The sequence below is a fragment of the Cynoglossus semilaevis genome, chromosome 15 (assembly GCF_000523025.1).
Source record: "Cynoglossus semilaevis isolate Cse_v1.0 chromosome 15, Cse_v1.0, whole genome shotgun sequence".
NCBI classification, from domain to species: domain Eukaryota; kingdom Metazoa; phylum Chordata; class Actinopteri; order Pleuronectiformes; family Cynoglossidae; genus Cynoglossus; species Cynoglossus semilaevis.
In genome coordinates, this window is record NC_024321.1 from 11,462,720 (window position 1) to 11,482,502 (window position 19,783).

Here is a 19,783-nt window from a genome sequence, read left to right on the forward strand (position 1 = left end):
GAAATGTTACAGTATGATCACCTGTATTGCACTAGACCAAGTAAATGAGTGACCCACATTGTCATTTTGGGTTAGATGTACACTAAGACTAGACAGACGTGACACAACATCAGGCCTATGTCCTGTGTGACCCACATGAGATTTTTATGACTTAACTTTTCCTCACCATGGCCTCCTTTGTGTGTGGTTTTAAGTTGGGATCGTATGTGCTGTGTTAGAAACTGACCTCAGTCTGAATGATCATCTCACACTTCTGATTTTAGGTCATTAAAGTGAGACAGACGTCACAGTTCTGCACCATAGCCATTACCTACATGTCTGACAAGACATCAGTAGCAAAGCTTTGCTGTGTAGGTCAGGGGTCACCAACTATATTTCTATGAGGGTCAGAATTTTTCTGGACAGACACCTTGGCGGCTGTACTCTTAAATAAAATGAAATAAAAATAAATGTTTTCTCTTTGATCATCACAATATTGGAATCCAGTCTCAGGCCGGATTTTATGGTTCTGTGGGCTAAATTTGGCCTGTGGGCCGCCAGTTGATATTCACTGATGTAGGTCATCATGTTGAATCACTATGGCTGACATTGTTCTGTGCTCACTTTTTGGTTTTATTTATGGCTCCAGGCTGCCAGGTGGTCTTCATCATGTTCAAGTGAGAGATCTTCAGTGACATCATCACCACTGGACCAATCTACACAGCCTCAAGCAGCAGTTTGTGTGGTGACAATGTGTGGTTGGTCAGTATGATATCATACAGTTCAGTTAGGCCTCAACAGTGGTGAACTAACTGTAACTATCTGTAACCAGATATGGAAAATCTCAAAATGATCAGAAACAACACGATGCTGAAGAACATGCCGTAATACACAGGACTGGCAGTGGCAGCATATACAGCATCACACAGGTAATGCAGCAGTAAGAGGACACAGGTCAGCAAGAAGGACAAACAGCAGTACAGAGGGTAGACAAAGATGGAGATGAACCACAGCAGCCACTTGATTAACCCCAGGAACACCTGCAGGAGTCGCAGGAGCAACCAGATGGTCCAAAAGAGCAGGAAGCCCAGCAGCCACACAGCCTGGGACAGAAAAAACACACTGGCTCCCTAAAACACAGACAAAGAGAAAAGAAAAGTATATTTTCTGATTTGTCACCAAAGCTAGTAAATATTTCACCTTTCTGTGTGAATTTGTGCTCACACTGTCCTGTGCATCGTTGTCTTTCCTGCACATTCTGCCCACTTCAGAAAATAGAAAATAAAAACATGTTGACTTACAAAAATGATTCGATTTGGCCAAGACAAGTAAATTAAAGTTAATTAAAATGTATTATAACAATAGCAAAAGAGCATGTAGAGACGTGTACATTAAGGAGACTGTCCCAAATATAAAAACATATTGCTTTAAAAAGCCATAAATGTTAGAAATAAAACCCAAATAAACCTTCTCATTTTAACTGAAATGAAACAACACAGTATTTAAATGTACCAAATAACTTGACTTGGCCCAATGGTAAACAGCATATATAGCAGATACAGCATATACATATATACAAAAAATAATAATCTTACATTTGCTGACACATAACAGTTTTGTCACTTACTCCAAAAGGTAAAGACCAGTAGAGAAATCAAGAAGCTGATGATCAGCAGCCACTTGTTCCTGTGTCTTTTTCTTCTCTGTGGTTTCGTCTTCAAAATATTTAGGGACAAAATCATGTAAAAGCATCTGCAAATTTTAATTCTGAACTGTTTCATTTTATGATCATACTAGATCACGTTGTCGTCTGTTCTTCCATTTTTCCTACTTTAATGCATAACATATTGTGTAGCTATTAATGTAACACTTAATTATATATTAAATATTATATATTATTTTTTATTCATTATATATATAAAAAGTGATTGTTATTTTGTACAATGGTACAGTATTTTATACCTATATATTTTAAGTATTGAAGTTAATAACAAACAATTAATATTACCTAAGGACAACATGGTTAACTGGTGGGAAAAAAAGTGGTAAAAGTGAAATTGTTCCATTTGCAGCAGTATAAGTGAGTGAATTATCCAATATATCCAATATATCCTGATTCTATTGAAAATGCACTGAGCATTCAGTTTAGTCAACATTGGTAGCAGCAGCAGCATAGGTAGCAGCAGCAGCATTGGTAGCAGCAGCATAATCCTTTCACTTCATCTCACCTGTGAAACACATGAATATAATTCACCTTCTCCAGTCTTCTCATGCTTCCTGCAGATGATGACTATATGATCCAGACAACAGTTGTCTTTGTAGGCATCACAGCTGCCGGAGGATCGGGCCTGGGAATAAATACCATCATCATGGTGATAATCACTGAAACCCCTCATGTCTTTGAGACACAGGTTGGACAGCAGCTGTTGAAAACGCACATAGCTGCCGTTACAATGGACCCTGCAGTTGAGACTGGAAATGTTTCTTCTCCGTGGCGACAACAAGGCTGAGAAAGTAAAAGTGCCCGAGGACAGGGAGAGGCAGTCCCTGGCTTTTATTTCTTCATCACTGTTTTTTTTAACTTATACCATGAAAACAAACTTGTCAAATGTAGGTACAAACCAGTTTAAGCCCTATGTGCTTTATTTGAAATATGTTCTCAGACACGTTTGCTCTGTTGTGCAACAGACACAGCAACTTAAAAATGTAATGTTTTGCTCTTTAAATGTCTGTTTACAGCAGTTGCTAAGTTAAAGACATTACACAGTGTGATTATAAATGACAGTAAAAGCAGGTTTGTCTGCATTCCACAACAGTGTTTTTCTGATGAGTTTTTCTGATGAGTTATTTGCATTTTACCACTGCTCTTATTTGTTTTAAGTACTTGAAGAACCTGATTCAGTATTAAATACTGCACATAATTTATGGGAGTAAAAGAGATAGGAGATAATGTAGAAGAAGTATAAAGCTCTTCTAGGCCACAGAAATAACTAAAAAATATTAAATAATAAAACATGAAAAAACTTCTGTCATTTTTAGTTTATTTGATTTTTACCTAAAATATTACAACTTAGATCCTCTGCTCAATCCACTGTAAAATATCAATTAATTACAAAGTATTAAACTATGGATTCTAACTGTCAAAGTAGAAATTCAATGTATTAAATAAGTTAAATAACAATAACAAATAAGTTTGTGTGTAAAAGTACATTTGTGCAAGGAAGTTGTTGCGACGTTACTACTACACTCCTGGATCATTACTAACAGCCAATTCATTTCCCTTTTTTAAAAATCTGGGTTAGGTTTTGGTTGGCCAACTTTTTAGAAAACACCGGTTTACTACATACGTAAACAAGCATGGTCGTCTTGATTTTTTTGCGTATACGCTAATCTTTTTTCTCTGTATTATCGCAGTTTATGGGTAATGTAGAATAGTAAGCGCACACTATGAACTAACACATACTTTGTTTGGTTAACTATTGATGCTACTTTAACAGACATGGCTACCACGGCGCTAACTTTTATTAGCATAGATGTGGGTAGCTTGCTATCAACGTTTTAAGACGTCGTCGTGTCTCTGCGTTTAGGAATAATGATAAAGGTATTCTGTTTTAGTTTGAAACACTTTAATTCTGTAAGCGTCGATCGTCGTTGCATTGGTGCACACGCAGCGTAGAGCATCGAGCGGTCGCTGTTCACTCGTGTGCCATCAGAATGGACAACCTAAAGAAAAGCGAAGAGGGTGATGTCAGCGAGGACTTTGTTTTTATTGAGAGCTACTGCAGTTCTGGTGAAGAAGAGGGAATATTGGATGTTAGTGATGAAAAACGTCCGAGCACCAACAGTCAAACTGCCCGACCCATCAGAGAAAGCTCTCCTCCACTCCTTCTGGCTTTTCCCATCACTCGTGGACAGAGTCTGGAGGGCAGTAGCACCAGGTCGGATTCTAGTACTGGGTCGCCGGAGGAAGATGATGGTGAAGACTTCGAACAGCCTGTCGAGGAGTGGATGGTCTTGGGAGGAGAGGAGCAGGAAGGAGACTCCAGCATCCAACTGAACCTGGGCTACTGGTGTAGCTCAGAGAGTGAGTCTGACTCAGGAGATGGAGGTAATCATTCATATCAATCATCATAATTAATACTTTTTCTAAAGCAAACGGACTTGGAAAACATTTATCTTACTAGCCTTTTATAGTGATAAACAATTCACATAATTTATTTTTTTCAATTTTCTTTTTTAACACAGATCTTACAGTAAAGTCATTTAAAGATATCTGGGCTGTCTCAGGGAAAGACAAGGTAACAATTTCTTTTGTAATTGAAATATATATTATATATACATTATAATATATATATTTAAATACATATATATGAACAAGGAAGACTTTTCATTTAGTGAAATGTTTCTGTTGTTGTTTTTATTTTGATAAAAGTGAACTTTTATAAAATGACAAACTATGAATTGACAACCCTATCTATTTGCAATCCTTATTAATGTAAATACATTTCATGGGTTAAAGACAAACATTAGACAAGAGGGAGTGGATATGAAAATTTAGAAAAGAAGGATCGTTTGCCTTTTTTTAATCTGGATCACACAAATGCACATAAATAATGCAGTGAAATGTCTACGTCTCTTGATTTTATCCAGTTTGGTGTGGATAAGCCTCTGAACAGCCGCTACTTTGGACCTGGTCGTGACGCGCTCTGTACCATCTGTGGCAGGGCAGGTCATGTTGCTAAAAGCTGCTATTACCATAAGGTATTCTAACACAAAAGCATTTTTGCACAGTGCACTCTCTTACTTACAGCAAGCAGATGGTGAGCACATCACACACTCAAACAAATGCTGTGACTCCTGGCTGTCACAAGTCCCTGCATGCAAACATATGGAAAAGTCTATTTCTACACCCTGTTATGACGACATGTGGGAGTGGAAATGTGGCTCTTGGGCTGCAGCCCACATCCACTGTGAGAGATGTAGATGTTTTTGAATTGAACACACTTTCTGTTCACACCTTCAGCTTTGTCTTTGATTTAGTTCAACAAATCTTCAGCCTGTAGTTTGACTTGTCTTATGTGTCAAGACAACAACAGCATCTTGTGAAATTTCTATTGGTATAATGTTTAGTATAACATTATTAAAAGGCAATAAAATGCTTTTTAAGCTCCCACAGGCCACGCAAAATGACTCAGTGGGCTGAATCTGACCTGCAGGCCTCTAGTTTGACACGTGGTGTATAGGCATATTTGTAATAATCTTTTTTTCTTCTTCGCTGCAGAAATGTCCCAGATGTATTCTATGTGGGATCCGGGGCCACATTCAAAAAGACTGTCCGAGCCGACCCTGCTCCAGCTGTGGGCTGCAGTCACATGGCCTCAAGCCGTGTGAGACACCCCCAGTATGGAACCAGCTCTGCCGGCGCTGTGCTGTGATGGGGCACATGTCTGATGTTAGTATCTATGTTTGTCTCTCTGTCTGAGTGTTTTTATACACAGTGTACTGTAGTGCTATACTGGGACAAAAAAAACAACAAACAAACAACAACAACTATTTGTCGTCAGTGTGGGACTCTGGCCTCTGGCCACCACTAATGGGGAACTGTTTGATCCCTGCAAACACTTCTTCCTCCGTGTTCCAGTTACATTCTGAGTTTCCACTCTTCCTGCAGGAAATCAATTAAATAAATATAGAGTATATGTTTTTCTGTTCTTTTTCCCCACAGACTTGCCCAGATATATGGCGACAATACCACTTAACAGTGAGTTGAACAGTTTTGATTTTACTGCATTCTCTGATTTTTTTCATCCTACATCTCGTATTGGACAAGCTGCCAATATTTTTAATGCCTTTTGGCTGGATGCAGACACGTTTACTGCTAGATTTGAGGTTGTATTTATTGTGATATACACAGTAATGAAATTGTGTTCCGCTACGATATTATAGTATTTTTACTGTACAGTGAAGAAATAAAATTCTAAGAACTCTAAAAAAAAATCAAAATTATGAATCTGATTAATCATGGGATAGCTGTGGATTAATCTCAGTTAATCTCCTGTTGTCTTTTTCTCCAGATTCGGTTGGAGCTTCCTCTCAGGCCACAGGGAGTCCACACCCTCCAACACAAGAGACACCTTGCTCATTGTTACAACTGCTCTAAGAAGGGACATTATGGCTTTGTAAGTGACAAACAAAAGACATTTATTTTCTTTCTTTCTTTATCTTGGTCTTTCCTTCTTCCTCTGTCTACCCTTTCATATTGACTTTGTGTTTTTATTTGTTTGAATGAATGAAAAAGACATTCATTGAATTAGCTTGATCTTCACTTTCATACATGATAATATGTCAGCTCTCTGCAGGTTTCTCCAGTGTTTTGTTGAATAATAGATAGAATTGCAACAGGGTTTGGCTTCACTGTCTTTCACACCTCGACTACTACATATAATATTAATTCATTCACACCTGTCGTGTTCTGGTTCCACATCCATCTTCTCGTCGTATCCTCTAACTTTGTTTTGATACAAATGCACCATCTTTCCTCATTACTTTTCATTTACATTACCCCTTGTCTTTATGTGTCCTTCTCAGGAGTGCACTAAAAGGATGATGGTCAGTGGGACATTTCCTTCATTACCCTACGTGTGTCACTATGACACCATTGAAGACATTCTCCAGCGTGGTATCAGGACACAAAAAGGAACTCGAGGTAAAAAAAAACATCAGTTATATAATACATATACAATAATACAAATTATTAAAGTAATTATGTTTGTAAACATTGAGAAACATATATATTTGTCTATAAAGATCGCTGCCATTATATATACATATATATATATATATATTAACTGTGAATTATGACTTTTATTTCAGTGTGTTGTGCTAAGTCTCTTCTTTACCCATATTGATGGTCATGTGATAAAGAATTTGAACTTTGCATCTTTACTTCTCTCCTTTGTTTGGTAGCTCCTCCTCACTGTACAGTCCTTTAGTGCCCTCTGTGGTTGAGAGTATTACACCTGTCACCTGCATCTATGAACCGGCTGCTAAATCACTATGGGCCTGCCAATGTGGTTTTTAAAAAATATATTAGTTCCTTTTATATATTTATACATGTTATCACCTTGTGCGGCTTTTAATATTTACCTGCTGCGAGATGAAAACATAATTAGCAGCGAGAGGTCTTGTTTTTGGCTATGGCTCTGAAAGTTGGACTCTTCAGTGCAAAGATGTTTTGCTCCTTCATTGCTACAAATGTCCTGTAAAGACAATATAAACCATCAATTATTTGTGCAAATTCAAAAAAAAATCTATAAAAAACTATTAGAAGCATCTATAAAGAGCTTCTTTAAACATGGGGCTCCATATTATCTCATTTGATAATGAATTAAACTCTCATTGTGTTCTGTTCACAGAGCTTGCAGGTGTGGATACTGTGTGTCCTTCAAACCAGCAGCATTTGACAGAACCATATGAGGAAGCTGGTGAGGAAAACCAGTCAGAGCGAGGGAGGTGCAGAATGAAGCAGGAGGTGTTTCCCCGAACTGGCAGGAAGAAGACATGGCCGGAGAGGCGCAGAGAGAGACAGCAGGTGAAAAAACTCAGGAGAGAAGCTCAAGCCAGAAGAGAGGGAGGAATTCTGGGGAGGTCTCGCTGTGATTCTGATGATGAAGGATGCTTTCAGGACCTTTTCAGGTCACGTGGTCACTGCCAGGCCACACCCTCTCCACTAAAGAAGAAGGAGAAGAGAGCTGATGTAGAGGGAAGGAAGAGCAAGAAGAGTAGAGAAGCAGAGAGGTGGAGGAAGAGAGGAGGAATGAGACGGGGTTATTTACATCCTCACTGTGAAGTGGACATTGGAGGTGAAAACCTTTTCTCCCCGAAGCAAAGAATACGTCACAGAAGAAGATAATTTATTTTTACATACAATAGAACATTTTTTAAACCGCATCAATGAAAATAATAAAAGTTTTTATTGATATAACTGTGTTTGTGTGTTTGATTCTCTTTTCTAAGGTAAGCATGTACTGTACTCTTCATGAAGACCAGCTTCATTGCATCCTTTGGATTCATGTTAACAACTAAGCTTAGCGCTTCCATCTGCAGTCTTAACATTGTCTTAAATTTAAGTCTCATAATCCCTTTGAAGATAAGTATATTGTCTTGCTTGTCAGCATTATAATTGTTGCAGTATAATTTAAATTAGAATTATATTTTGTTGTTTGATTTCCTTGTATTTTGGATTATTTTATCATTAAGTAGGGTCAGTTTTATTTGTTTAAATTTCCAAATTCACAAAACACACTTGTTTCACATAACAATACAGTTAAAGCAGAATAAGGTTCACAATTATTATTGAAGTTATGTAAATTAGCACCTGAACCAAAGCAACTGAAAATATGTACTTTTTAAATGATCGGTAGTTTAAACCCGTACATTTTCCATCGTGAAGGCCATGATGACACACATAAACCTGCAAATAAAACCTTCAACAACAAATCGAAGACGGGAATAAGGCTTTACATCCATAGGCACTGTTTTCTCATTTATGGTTCGCGATATGCTATTTTTAAAATAGTAATAAGGGTCTGTAACAATGAGCAGACACAAACGGATTTTTAACTAAAACTGCATCACTTGTGGCCATGTGATCACTGTAAAACGATCGGGTATGTGTATATAGTATGGGGAATGGCTTCAAACGTGAGCGTTTTCAAACCCTTTATAGTACCTCGGCTTCGAAGCTGCTGAATTATTAATGAGCTCGGCAGCTGCCTGGGGTTTTCCAGACTAAAGCAGTCTACCCCGAACTACATATGGAAATAAACTGACCTATTTTCGCTATTTATTAGACAAAAATATTAAAGTACAGTTGACCTTAATATAGTTTTAAAAATCATTTTTAGCTTGTTTAGCAAGTTGCTCATCTTTTTAGCACAATCTGCATCGCACGAAGAGCAAGTGTCTTTCGGCGGTCGATTGTGTTTGACTGAACAGAGATGTGAAACACCCATTGATTGATCTCCACTACACTCCCTGCTGACCAGAGAAAACAGCCAAAGCGAGAGGGTATTTAAATTGGACGAAATCCGTCCACCTTTGCTTGACGGATAAGGTAGTTTTTTGCATCATTGCGTAGTCTAACCGAATCAGTGAGTAGCGACGCGGAACCCCCGGCTTTGGCCTCAACACAGCACGACATTAGCGAACCTGTAATGTCGGCACTCTTGGACTTGTTTTCCCCTCTAAACCCTGCTTTCTTTTAGCCTGTGGCTAACTGCATTACCGAGGGGATGCTATTGGACCAGGAGGTATAGTTTGGCAACGCACAGATGGTTAAAACTTTTACAAAAGCCATCGCTTTAGCTTTAAATTGATCACAAACACATGATAATAAGTTGACTTTTGCTACCCGAGCGGCTGGTTTTATTTTACTTTGCTGAAAGCTCCACAGTTAGCCATTTTGCTTGTGTTGGGGCTTTAAGTATAACATTTTGCTAGTCTTTAGCCTTTAGCACTTGTTTGGTGGGTTATTCTCGAAAAGTAAGAAATATGTTTAAAACCATATTTGACAGAACCAGTTTTTGAAGAAAAAAAAGGCTTTAAATTCACACTGTGTAAACCTGACAGTCGAGCTCTGTGGAAAGACAATAGAGATCCTAAGATCTACTCGGTTGTTCTAGCAACGAGGGAAAGTACTAAAAATAACCAAACCACTGTGGCTTTGTTCCACTGTGTGCTAGTTTGTTAATTGGAATTATTAGTTTTGTTAAATAAATAAGTGTTTTCCGTATAGTTGACCCGCACAGAGCTTAGGGGGAGTGGTTGGAGTGGACGCAGATGTTGAAAGCTGTGCTTCCAGGTATTTCACTTGCTTTTATTTAAATGGTAGCTTTAAATGCCTGAGAGAACAGTGGTCGTCAGCGGTAACTAGGCGGATCGAGAGAGTCGCAGAGGCAGTGTGAAGAGGGAGGGTGGCTTCTGTCCCTTTCTGGACGTCCATCTCTCCAGCACTACCTTCATCGCGTCCATCCACCACCGCCCTCTTTCTCCTACTCCTCCTCATCCTCAACCATGGACCCCCCGAGGACTCGATCACGGTCTCGGTCAGGCTTCTATCATTTCGGCATGAACGGCGGCGTTGGCAGTAACGGCAGTGGTAACGCTGTTGGTAGTGGGAGCTTGGTAAACGCCAGCGGAGGAGGGTCGAGTTACTCGCAGCAGAGTAACTCAGGTTGGGGGCCACACCACGGTGGTCGCAGCTACTCGGAGAACCAGCAGCAACAGCAACACACCCAGGGGAGCTATATGTCCGCAGGGGCACAGCGACACCCTCCACTCGGAGCCCACAGGCACCCCGGGGCCGGTAAGTAAAGCATCATGAAACAGGGCCTGAAAGCAGGCAGATGCACCAATAACACACACATCCACACACACACATCCACACACATCCACAGAGGATACGCCCCCTGAAGGAAGCAAGCAGACCACTGGCAGCTGAACAGGTTCTGAGACATCTAACTGAAAGGCTCAGTGCTCTTCACTGCCAGGTGTTGCTTGAAAAGCCAAACTATGCATCATGTGAGTGAATGTGAAACCGGCTCAGCTTTGGCAGTTTGCTTTGCCCCCTTTTTTTCTTTATGTGAGATCAGAAATTTCGGAATCAGAATCATTTTAAATGTCTTGGTACACTTTATGTATGTCGACTGCATTTTACGTGCCGTGTCACGTGTAAGACGGGGCAGCATCAGGACGACAGTTGAAAACAAATAAGATAAGTTAACTGTCGTACCGGCAGGATGAAAGACCAGTACAACAGCAGATAATAATGTGGTTTTGGAACCGCATGTTTCCACATTCTTGCGTTCAATTGTGGAAATAAACTCGTCTTTTCTATTGGCCTATTCAAGCCAGAATCGGTGTAACTGTAGCTAACCCGTATAAACTTTGTATGTCCTGTCACACGAGCGCTGTAACACATTGCTGTGTCAGTGTACATGTTCCAATTATACAGAGTTACATTGTACAGAGTTCCAATTATATTTACTTGATATATGTCAAGTACTGGTATTTTTCACTACCAGTAGATGGTGGTAGAGTGCAAGCACATGATTTGCATTGTGCTGTTATTCATTCTTCTGTCATTAAAGCTAATTATATGTTCCGTTCTTATGTATTTGTTAAGGACATGGGAATTGGATAGACAACCACACTGGACAACAGGTTTTGAACCGGCTCATGGGCAACAGCATTGGTTGGTCAAGTATCAGTACAAAATATGAGCTTTACAGTAGAACACAGAAGACAGCTGTGTGTATGACTTACTAAGTCAGACTAAAACAGAAAAAAATACATTATTTTTATGATATCTTAAATAGTTTTCCCTAATTTGCTAAGCTAATAGCAGAGATTATAACCGCAGCTCATTTAAAACCTCTATTTATTCTTACAACCAGGCATGATGTTATCAGGGTGGACGTACAGCACAGCAGGAGCAGATGTGGTCATGGCACATGAAACTCTGATCCATTTTAATTCCACCCACTTGTGATTGCACAGATCATTCAGGATGGATGTTGTTATCTGGCATGGCCGAGGTGCAAATGATATAGAAAGCACCCAAACAGCATATAAAACTGGAAAGCACAAGGGCTAGAATTAACAAGAGAGAACTTAATCGAGGTTTTTGGCTTAATTGTACAGGAACACAGACTTATAAAAGCAGCTATTACTAGATAATAACAGAAATTGATTTAAGTTATTCAAAATTAAAACCCATGTTTATAATGACCTACATTCTGAGGAAATGTAAAGTAAATAAAAAAAAACTGTCCTTATTTGATGTGCATTACACACAACAACAACACACTGACCAACCTCTTTGGCAGATGTAATTATTCCAGCACGGGTTTAGCATTGCAGAAGTTTCCATTGGACGGTCCAGGCCGGGTGTTATTGAAGGCCTCCAGATCGTAATATGTGATACGTGATATGTAATCTGTCTCCTGCAGAGGCCCTGTGACACATTTAATTGCAGAGTCTACAGTACAGATCTATAGAAATAGTCTCACAGATCTATTTGCACAAGATATTTATTTGAGATAGTTTTCTTCTTTTAAAAATGGCTCCACTGCTTGGATACATAATACTAATTTTTCAGAGCAGTTCAATATAAACCCTAATGCTATTCACTATATGTTGCTCTGCGTTGCCAAACTAGTTGAACTGGTCTTTATCAGTGTATGCTGTGCTATTATAAGCAAATCTCCAGCCAAAGACATGGAAGAATTAACACTCGAGTTGTTTATTCACCCAAATCAAAATCAGGTTTTTGTGTTATGTCTAATAATAGTCAAACCCTTAAAATGAGCATAGAAAATTAAAATGAAAGCATAAAAAAAATAGAACTCCCCCTTAACCTCTTTAAGACTGAGGCGGCACTGACAGCCGGTTTTCTTTGTTGACTTTGAGAGGGTTTATGTAAAGCTGTCTTTTGTACCACATCAAATCCCCCTCAGGCACAAAAGTGCAATGAATGAATTAAAGCAGGTTTCTAATTGTCCTGTGCGATTGGGCCGCTGTTGCAAAACACCAAAAATAACCTGCATGGAGGGAACACATGCTTTCTGAAGTGAGAGACTCCAGAGCTTTGTGCAAATGTCCCTGTCCTGTGATCAACCATCTTCCTCTCAGCAGCTGCACATGCTTGGTTTTTGATGATGGATTTCTTTGATGGTTTTAGTTAAGTGTTAACATATTCTGTTATTTTTTTTATAACCCTGTTAAAATCAGTCCTCAGTGTAAATGTGTCAGCTGTCCCTGGTAGACATGCTGGGAAGAAGCTAAATCATGTGCTCACCAGCAGCACTGTCTAATGTGGCTCATCATCATCATCATCATCATCATCACCACCATCATCCCCCCAGTTCCCTGGCCCTGGGGTGAATCAGCATTCACAGACCTACTTCTGCACAAGCTGCACGAGCAGCTGAGTCCAAGGACTCTGTGAGGTTTTAGCTACAAAGGCTTGGGTAGATGAATAAAGATGTGAGCCAGTGTGTTGGCCCTCCTGTTGACTAGTCAGTCAACCAACCCTCCGTCTGTTCGCTTCTGCCTCTCGCAGGACGTCTTTGAGCTGTCGCTATCAGCAGACTTCATATAGCTCTGAAATGGTATTGCAAAGAGGAAAAATTGGGGGCTTTTTTCCCCCAGATTTGTTTTTTTGAGGAACTGAAGGAAGTGTTGGGATGTTGGAAGCATCTGGGGGAGCAGAAAGATAAGGGAGGGTTTTTTCCCTCCCTCTTTTTGGTGATTAAAGGTTTTAGAGCAACTGTTTAGACACTTTCAAGTCTTGTCAGCTGCATTCAAGGACATGTGCCAAACTGCCTGTGTGCACTTGCTGCATCCAGATGGCACATGTTAACTCTTAGATAAACAAACCAGACCATTGTGTTTTAAGCATCACCCCCATAGATTATTTAAAGTATCATTTTCCACATGCTATTCCATCTTGTATTATAAAAGAATGGTATTTTTTTTCTGCTACAAAAAATGAAAGGACAGAGATATCCACACTATTTTCTTTAAAGCTGAATTGTCTGAGTATGAGTTTATTCCTTTTCCCTTTAGCCATTTATTATATTTATTCATAAATAGTCTTCAATGTGTCTAAGTTGCAAGAAAGTTTGAAAATAAATTCCAAAACTTAGTTTGTCATCTACTCCACGAGCTTCAGCCCTAAAAAATAAGAACTATGTGGATGTTTTTCCATGAGTTTGTTTTTTCCAGTTTTCTTTCCTGGTAGATGAAACGGTGGATGGAAAATGGACTGATGACTCTCACTCTGTCAACCTGGACAGTTAAATCTTTAGCTACACATTAGGTTATGCTCAGATATACGAAACAGCATTGTCCTAGAATTGGACGTTTTTACATGTTTTCAGTTCTTTATGTGATTGTAATATCATATCATCTGTGACCCGCAGGAGGAGTACTGCATTTTCATCCTGATAACATGTGTGGTGATGATCGGGACAAGGTAAGTATGAAACACGACAGCTGCTTTTTACCCTCCCACTGTATTTGAATAGGATTTGTTTACCATTGTACTCTCTAACTCATTCAACTTTTGTCTGTCCTCTGGTTCCATCCTTGTCTGTTTGTGTCTGCAGATGGATGACAGTCCAAGCCCTAAGAGACAGCGTTTGTCTCAGCAGTCCATGTTGGACCTGGGCTCTGCACCTTCCTCAACACCTTCCTCTCCCATTCGTCCCTGGGAGCTCCCTCCCAATCGCAGACCGCACCCTCATTACATGCCGGAGAGATGTCACACACCTGTTCGCAACCGGCGCAGGTAAGGCTGTGCATGCTTGTGGCAAAAGCACATGTGAAGCACTGTATTATTGACTGATACACAGTAAATAATATCCATTGTATTTATAAAGTAATATTTGGTATGGAGGTTGTCTAAGACGGTTGGTCTTGTTGTATTTAGCAGGATGTAAAAACAATAATAGGAAGTACTGTGTAAAATAATTTATATATACATATATAAAAGCATATATGTATATATTTGTATGTATATATGTGTATCTTTTGTCTTTCTGCCTCTTGAGTTATCTCTCCCTCTTTCCTTTTTTCACCTCAGTCCTCCAATGAGACGGCCCCGTGGCAGGAGAGACCGCCTCACTCGCCACCATCACCATGCCCACAATAACAACAACCACCACCACCACCACTACAACAACAACAACAACCAACACCACCACAACCATCACCACCCTAACTCCCACCACCATCACCACCATCCGCACTCCCACCATGGCCACTCGTCGGGCCACCAGGATGAAAACTACCGTCATCCAGCTCCTCCTCCTCCTCCTCTTCCTCCTCCTCCCCAGGGTTACCAACCTTACAGCCAACAACCACCCAGAGGCCCGGGTCCAGGACGAGCCGAGCGTCCCGGTTCCCATCCCCCAAACCCCTCGCCAAGGCCCCTCCATCAGTCTCCAAATCTATCTCCTCGGCTGCTGCACCCTGCAGCCCACCCACAGCATCATCACAACCCTCACCCACACCATCACCCTTCTCAGCAACAGAGCAGTGTGGTGCTGGACCTGCATGAGCAGGTGAATTAATTTAATACCATTTTATATCAAATTGATCACTCTTCAGAGATCAGTGGTGTCTTTAAAAAATATATATAATCATTTTTTTACAAATTGTAATTAAAGTGTTTTGAGATGTCATCACTATCATAAATCAGATTCTGCAAATGTAATATTCTATTTTGCCTCTCCTCCATGAAGGGTTCCGCTCCAGTCTCATACCCTATATCTCAGGCGGGGGCGCCACCTGGCCTGCCGCCCCGCTCTGCTCCTCAGCAGATCCCAGCATGCTCTGTGGTTTTCAGTGGACAGCACTACCCTGTCTGCAGTGTCCCTCCCCCCGTGAGTGTGTTTGTCTTTTCACACTGTGACTGAATGGTCTGTTCAAGTATCACGCTGTAAATGAACTTTTGTCCGTTTGTTTTACCCCACGTCTGCCGCAGGTTCTTCAGACATGTTCTGTCCAACATTTACCGATGCCCTATCCTTTCCCATCACTGCTGTCCAGTGACCCAGGCTTCCTGCTCCACCCTCCTCATCTGCCCCATCCCCCGACACACCTGTCCCATCACCCGCCTCACCTGCCACAGCCTGGGCAGTTTGGACCCTACCCCACACAACAGGCTCGGTCGGTGAGTAGCTTTGGGTGGGATGGTTATTTTCCATCCGAAATTCAAGAAATCTGGAGTATATGTCTGAACAGTTTGAAATCTGATTTCACACAGCTTCCACTCAAGGGAGTTTATCTTTTTTTGAATCTTGAGTTTGTATTTTTTTTTTCCTCTTACGGTTCTTAGATGAGGTTTTGTATGGGAGTGTGACGCACCATTTGTTTGGTGATGTTTTTGTTCAGTTCCTCATGCGAGGCATGTCTGTCACTGCGTGATTTATTAAAACAAAAAAAAACAAAAACTTTCTTTGTCATTACACCCCAGCCGTTACAGAGGATTGAAAATGACGTGGAGCTGCTTGGAGAGCATCTGTCTCTGGGTGCTGGGCTCCACTACCCACCAGCCACCCACCCAGCACTCACCCCACACTCCACACAGCTGCATTTCCTGTCCCATGAGCCCCTGCCGCAGGAGTTGTTTGGAATGGTGAGTTGGAAAATTAATTTAAAAATAGAATATTTTGGATGTTTAAAAATGATCACATTTTTTCTTTTTAATTTTTAATCACCTTCAGTCGTATCCAAACTTCATTCCTCGGCGTCTCCCTGGGCGACGGTATCGCTCACAACAGCCACTGCCACCTTCGCCTTATCACCCCAGCCTCCTGCCTTACTTCCTGTGAGTAGATCCATTTGATAACTCACAACGCAGACAAGGAAGTAGAGGTAGAATTGTAACTTTTCCGACAGTATAACACTGACAGGGCTTCAAAAATATTTATAGTCAATGAAACCGAACCTCTGAATCCCTTTAAATGTTCTGAAATGAAGGTCATACCTTCTAGCCCTTTTCTCTGCAAAGGTGATGGTTTGATAGTTTAGTCAATTCTTTACACAATAACAAAAGTTTCCTTTCAGTTTTTGACTTTATTTTCTAATAATATTTTTACATTTAAGGAGAGAGTTGTAGACTGCTGCACATCTGAGCTTCTCAGACTCCTAATTTGTTTCTTTGATGATGTGAACTTCAAACCAGTCTCTGTTTGATCTCCTGTAGTTCAATGCTGCCAGTCCAGCCCGCAGGTCCTGCCATCAGCCTAGAGCTGGACGTCGACGATGGAGAAGTAGAAAATTATGAGGTCTGTTTGTTCCTCTGGGAATTTTTTTCTTGTTGATCGCAGACTCAGACTTTCTATAAATACATATATTTATACAAATATATTTTTCTCTCCTTCTTCAGGCTCTCCTAAACCTCGCTGAGCGTCTGGGAGAGGCCAAACTCCGTGGACTGACCAAGGGGGACATCGAACAGCTTCCTTCCTATCGGTTTAATCCAAATAACCATCAGTCTGAGCAAACACTGTACGTGACTTTTACAACCACCTGGTTATTAAGAGAGATTTCTTTCCACTGAGACCAGTCATAATCCTATGCTTTTAAAAATGTTTCCACGCTGAGTGTGAACAGGTATAAGTTTATGCAGCATTAATTCCTAGTCAGTCATGTGGCGTGGTCTGTCGGGTGAAAATGTGTTGAATCAACAGATCTATTGTACTCTTGCTACATGCCTCATTGTGTCTGTTGTGTTGCAGGTGTGTGGTGTGTATGAGTGATTTTGAGTCACGCCAACTGCTGCGAGTTCTGCCTTGTAGCCACGAGTTCCACGGGAAGTGTGTGGACAAATGGCTGAGGGTAAGTGAAAGCTCTGAACTTACGTCACACTGTTGAACATCAGGTTAACTCAAGGTTTTGATTACCAAGCAGGAACAGTAAGACACACAAACACTTTGATTAATTCAACACCGGCTCAGGTTATTCATAGTGAATGTGAGAGCGATGTGAGAAAAAACTCACTTCTTTTTCAAATATCCTGCTAGATAACAGAAACAAACATCGGGCTTGTGTGAACACGCTCCTAAATTCAGCTCAGAGGAGTCTGAAGTCTGAAACCACACAAAACACAAGAGCTCCCACTGAAAATGCTGGAAGAGGCCAAGTTAGGGTGTTAATAATAACAGTGCTGTGTTGTTGAGAAGAATGCAGCCATTTAAGTCTTGTGTGTGTGTGAATAAGGGTATTTACTTTTGGTCATTTTAGTTGTGGTCAAAACTATTAACGTTTTTTTTACTTTTCATTCCAAGACACTTAATGTTGTATCGCATTTAATTGTTGTCTGTCTCTATAAAAACAATTCTAAAAAAGTGTGTCACCATTTAAACTTAAAAAAAAAAGATTTAAGGAAAGAAATCATTGCTATAGAGGCCAGTGACATAAACTGCTCCTGATTGTCCGCAACGTTTAAGCCACTAGATGGCACTGCAGTACAAACGTAGCCAATGGAACCGGGAGTGTTTTGACTGAACGTACAATGGTTGACTCGGTCCATTATTACAGGTTTTTCCATAGGACGACGTTCAGCTTATATCCCCTGAAATGGCGAGAGCTGGACAAATATTGCTTTTCTTTACTGCCCTGCATGTAGTCCAGATGAGTCACGTGCTAAAATGTAAGGTGCATTGTAAAGAGAACCTGATAACTGGAATCATAAACCAGTGCCTAATTAAGTGGGAGGTCCCGGAACACAGTGACACGGGGGTGGCGGATCCTGTTCCGGGAAGATTCGGCTCAGATAAAACCCTGTCCTAAACTCCTGATCACCTCAAGTCTTTTGCCGCAGCTACTGTTGAGCAAAGTTTCCACTGCGGAACTGGAACAAATCCTAGTTTAAATGCAGATAAAAGAAATGACATACTTGGTCTTCTCGTTTATTTGTCTGTAACTGAAAGTATTTCCCGTTTATTATCGGGCTTTTTAGTGCGAAACAAACTCACAGATTTAAGCTTTTCCCACGTTTTTTTAAAACATGTTGCAACCATTTCTGGATACGGGTTTTATGGAGACATCACCTACGACGCCTTGTTTGTTGTAACAAACCGTCTCCCCTCCGTGTCCTCAGGCTAACAGAACTTGTCCCATTTGTCGAGCGGACGCCTCAGAGGTGCAACGAGATTCGGAGTGACCACACGAGGGAGCTGATACTCCACGATCTGTCACACTCACTCAGTACTGCCTTCTCGTATGAATGTGTGTGTGTGTTTACTGTAAATGCACACATACGACACACTTTCTCTGTTTTGTTTTTCTCCCTCTCTCTCTTTTTTTTGTACAACACCGTTGTTTCTTCCATTCTCTCCTCTGGAGTGTGTGTGTGTGTGTGTGTTTGTGTTTGTCATTCTTCTTCTGCATGGACGATGGTTCACATATGTTTTAATACAAGACTTCATCCTGCACTGGTGAGTGTGTGTGTGAGTGAGTGTGTATGTGTGTGTGTATACATGCAACTAATATGTCCCAGCATCATCTGATCAGGCCATTCTATGGTGCACGGCTGTTGCGTGCATGTGTGAGGTAGTTTGTTAGTTGTTTATTGTTTTTACATTTGAAGTATACAAGACTCCTTTGAGGGTCCCTTTACTCTGGAGGGGCGAACTTTACTTCCTGTTTATACGTTTATGCACTGTATGTCTGTAAGCATACACTGTGTGTGCTTGTACGTGTGTGTTTTAGTAACTTTAGTCATGTTCTCAAACACGACACTAAGGGTCCATGCTGCCACTCTTCTTCACTTTTTCCAGTTTGACCTATATGTTTGTGGTACTATTATTATTATTATTATTATTATTATTATTATGATAATAATGCAGTTATGGGTGACATTTCCTGGCTGGCATTTACCTCGTCATTCCCCCTTTCGGTTACAGGCTTCCACTGCACTGCTTCAGAGTTAAGTGCATTATAATACTTTTCTTTCATTTATTAGAGAAAGTAAGTTTGTCTGTGACTTGGCGATGGCACATGTGTTATATATTATACATATATATACTGTATAAATCAATGAATATCTGTATACCAAATAAAAGGCTTGATATGAACTTTTCAAATTTGTATTTTGTATCTTTACTTGGTTTAAGTGTGTGATTTTTTTTTTGTGTCCCAGGTGGTGTAGTAGCTTCTGCTTTCCGCTAGGCGATGCCACTCTTCTTTTTTCAATTACCTTTGCTCGTTTCTGACATCGTTGTCATCTTTA

The 19,783-nt window shown here is 40.4% G+C and overlaps 2 protein-coding genes across 4 annotated transcripts; both read left to right on the top strand.

The window, feature by feature from the left end:
- Positions 1-3,288: 3,288 nt before the first annotated feature.
- On the top strand, positions 3,289-7,958 carry LOC103391035 (zinc finger CCHC domain-containing protein 7-like). 2 transcript variants are annotated; one of them, XM_025063380.1, is made up of 9 exons: positions 3,289-4,087; positions 4,225-4,277; positions 4,630-4,740; positions 5,261-5,431; positions 5,705-5,740; positions 6,054-6,158; positions 6,568-6,685; positions 7,395-7,570; positions 7,664-7,958. In XM_025063380.1, the coding sequence occupies exons 1-9, from the start codon at positions 3,694-3,696 to the stop codon at positions 7,889-7,891; spliced, it is 1,392 nt and encodes a 463-aa protein (XP_024919148.1). In that variant the 5' UTR covers positions 3,289-3,693; the 3' UTR covers positions 7,892-7,958. The 2 variants fall into 2 exon arrangements, with proteins under 2 accessions (XP_024919148.1, XP_008325371.1); XM_008327149.3 differs by having other exon boundaries at positions 3,290-4,087; positions 7,395-7,950.
- An 890-nt stretch (positions 7,959-8,848) lies between these two features.
- On the top strand, positions 8,849-19,628 carry LOC103391036 (E3 ubiquitin-protein ligase RNF38-like). Of its 2 annotated transcripts, XM_025063256.1 has the most exons (13): positions 8,849-9,290; positions 9,872-10,345; positions 13,965-14,017; positions 14,151-14,332; positions 14,627-15,107; positions 15,288-15,428; positions 15,530-15,718; positions 16,022-16,183; positions 16,272-16,375; positions 16,754-16,835; positions 16,937-17,058; positions 17,289-17,388; positions 18,653-19,628. In XM_025063256.1, the coding sequence occupies exons 2-13, from the start codon at positions 10,054-10,056 to the stop codon at positions 18,713-18,715; spliced, it is 1,971 nt and encodes a 656-aa protein (XP_024919024.1). In that variant the 5' UTR covers positions 8,849-9,290; positions 9,872-10,053; the 3' UTR covers positions 18,716-19,628. The 2 variants fall into 2 exon arrangements, with proteins under 2 accessions (XP_024919024.1, XP_024919025.1); XM_025063257.1 differs by lacking the exon at positions 8,849-9,290 and having other exon boundaries at positions 10,260-10,345; positions 13,965-14,332.
- The last annotated feature ends 155 nt before the right edge of the window (positions 19,629-19,783 follow it).

Excerpts from the sequence above, each read along its gene's own strand:
- LOC103391035 (XM_008327149.3), top strand. The coding sequence starts at position 3,694 with ATGGACAACCTAAAGAAAAGCGAAGAGGGTGATGTCAGCGAGGACTTT. Across the intron at positions 5,741-6,053 it reads GGCGACAATACCACTTAACA|ATTCGGTTGGAGCTTCCTCT; the intron begins GTGAGTTGAACA and ends CTTTTTCTCCAG. Across the intron at positions 6,159-6,567 it reads AGAAGGGACATTATGGCTTT|GAGTGCACTAAAAGGATGAT; the intron begins GTAAGTGACAAA and ends TGTCCTTCTCAG.
- LOC103391036 (XM_025063256.1), top strand. The coding sequence starts at position 10,054 with ATGGACCCCCCGAGGACTCGATCACGGTCTCGGTCAGGCTTCTATCAT. Across the intron at positions 14,018-14,150 it reads GTGGTGATGATCGGGACAAG|ATGGATGACAGTCCAAGCCC; the intron begins GTAAGTATGAAA and ends TTGTGTCTGCAG. Across the intron at positions 17,389-18,652 it reads GTGTGGACAAATGGCTGAGG|GCTAACAGAACTTGTCCCAT; the intron begins GTAAGTGAAAGC and ends CCGTGTCCTCAG.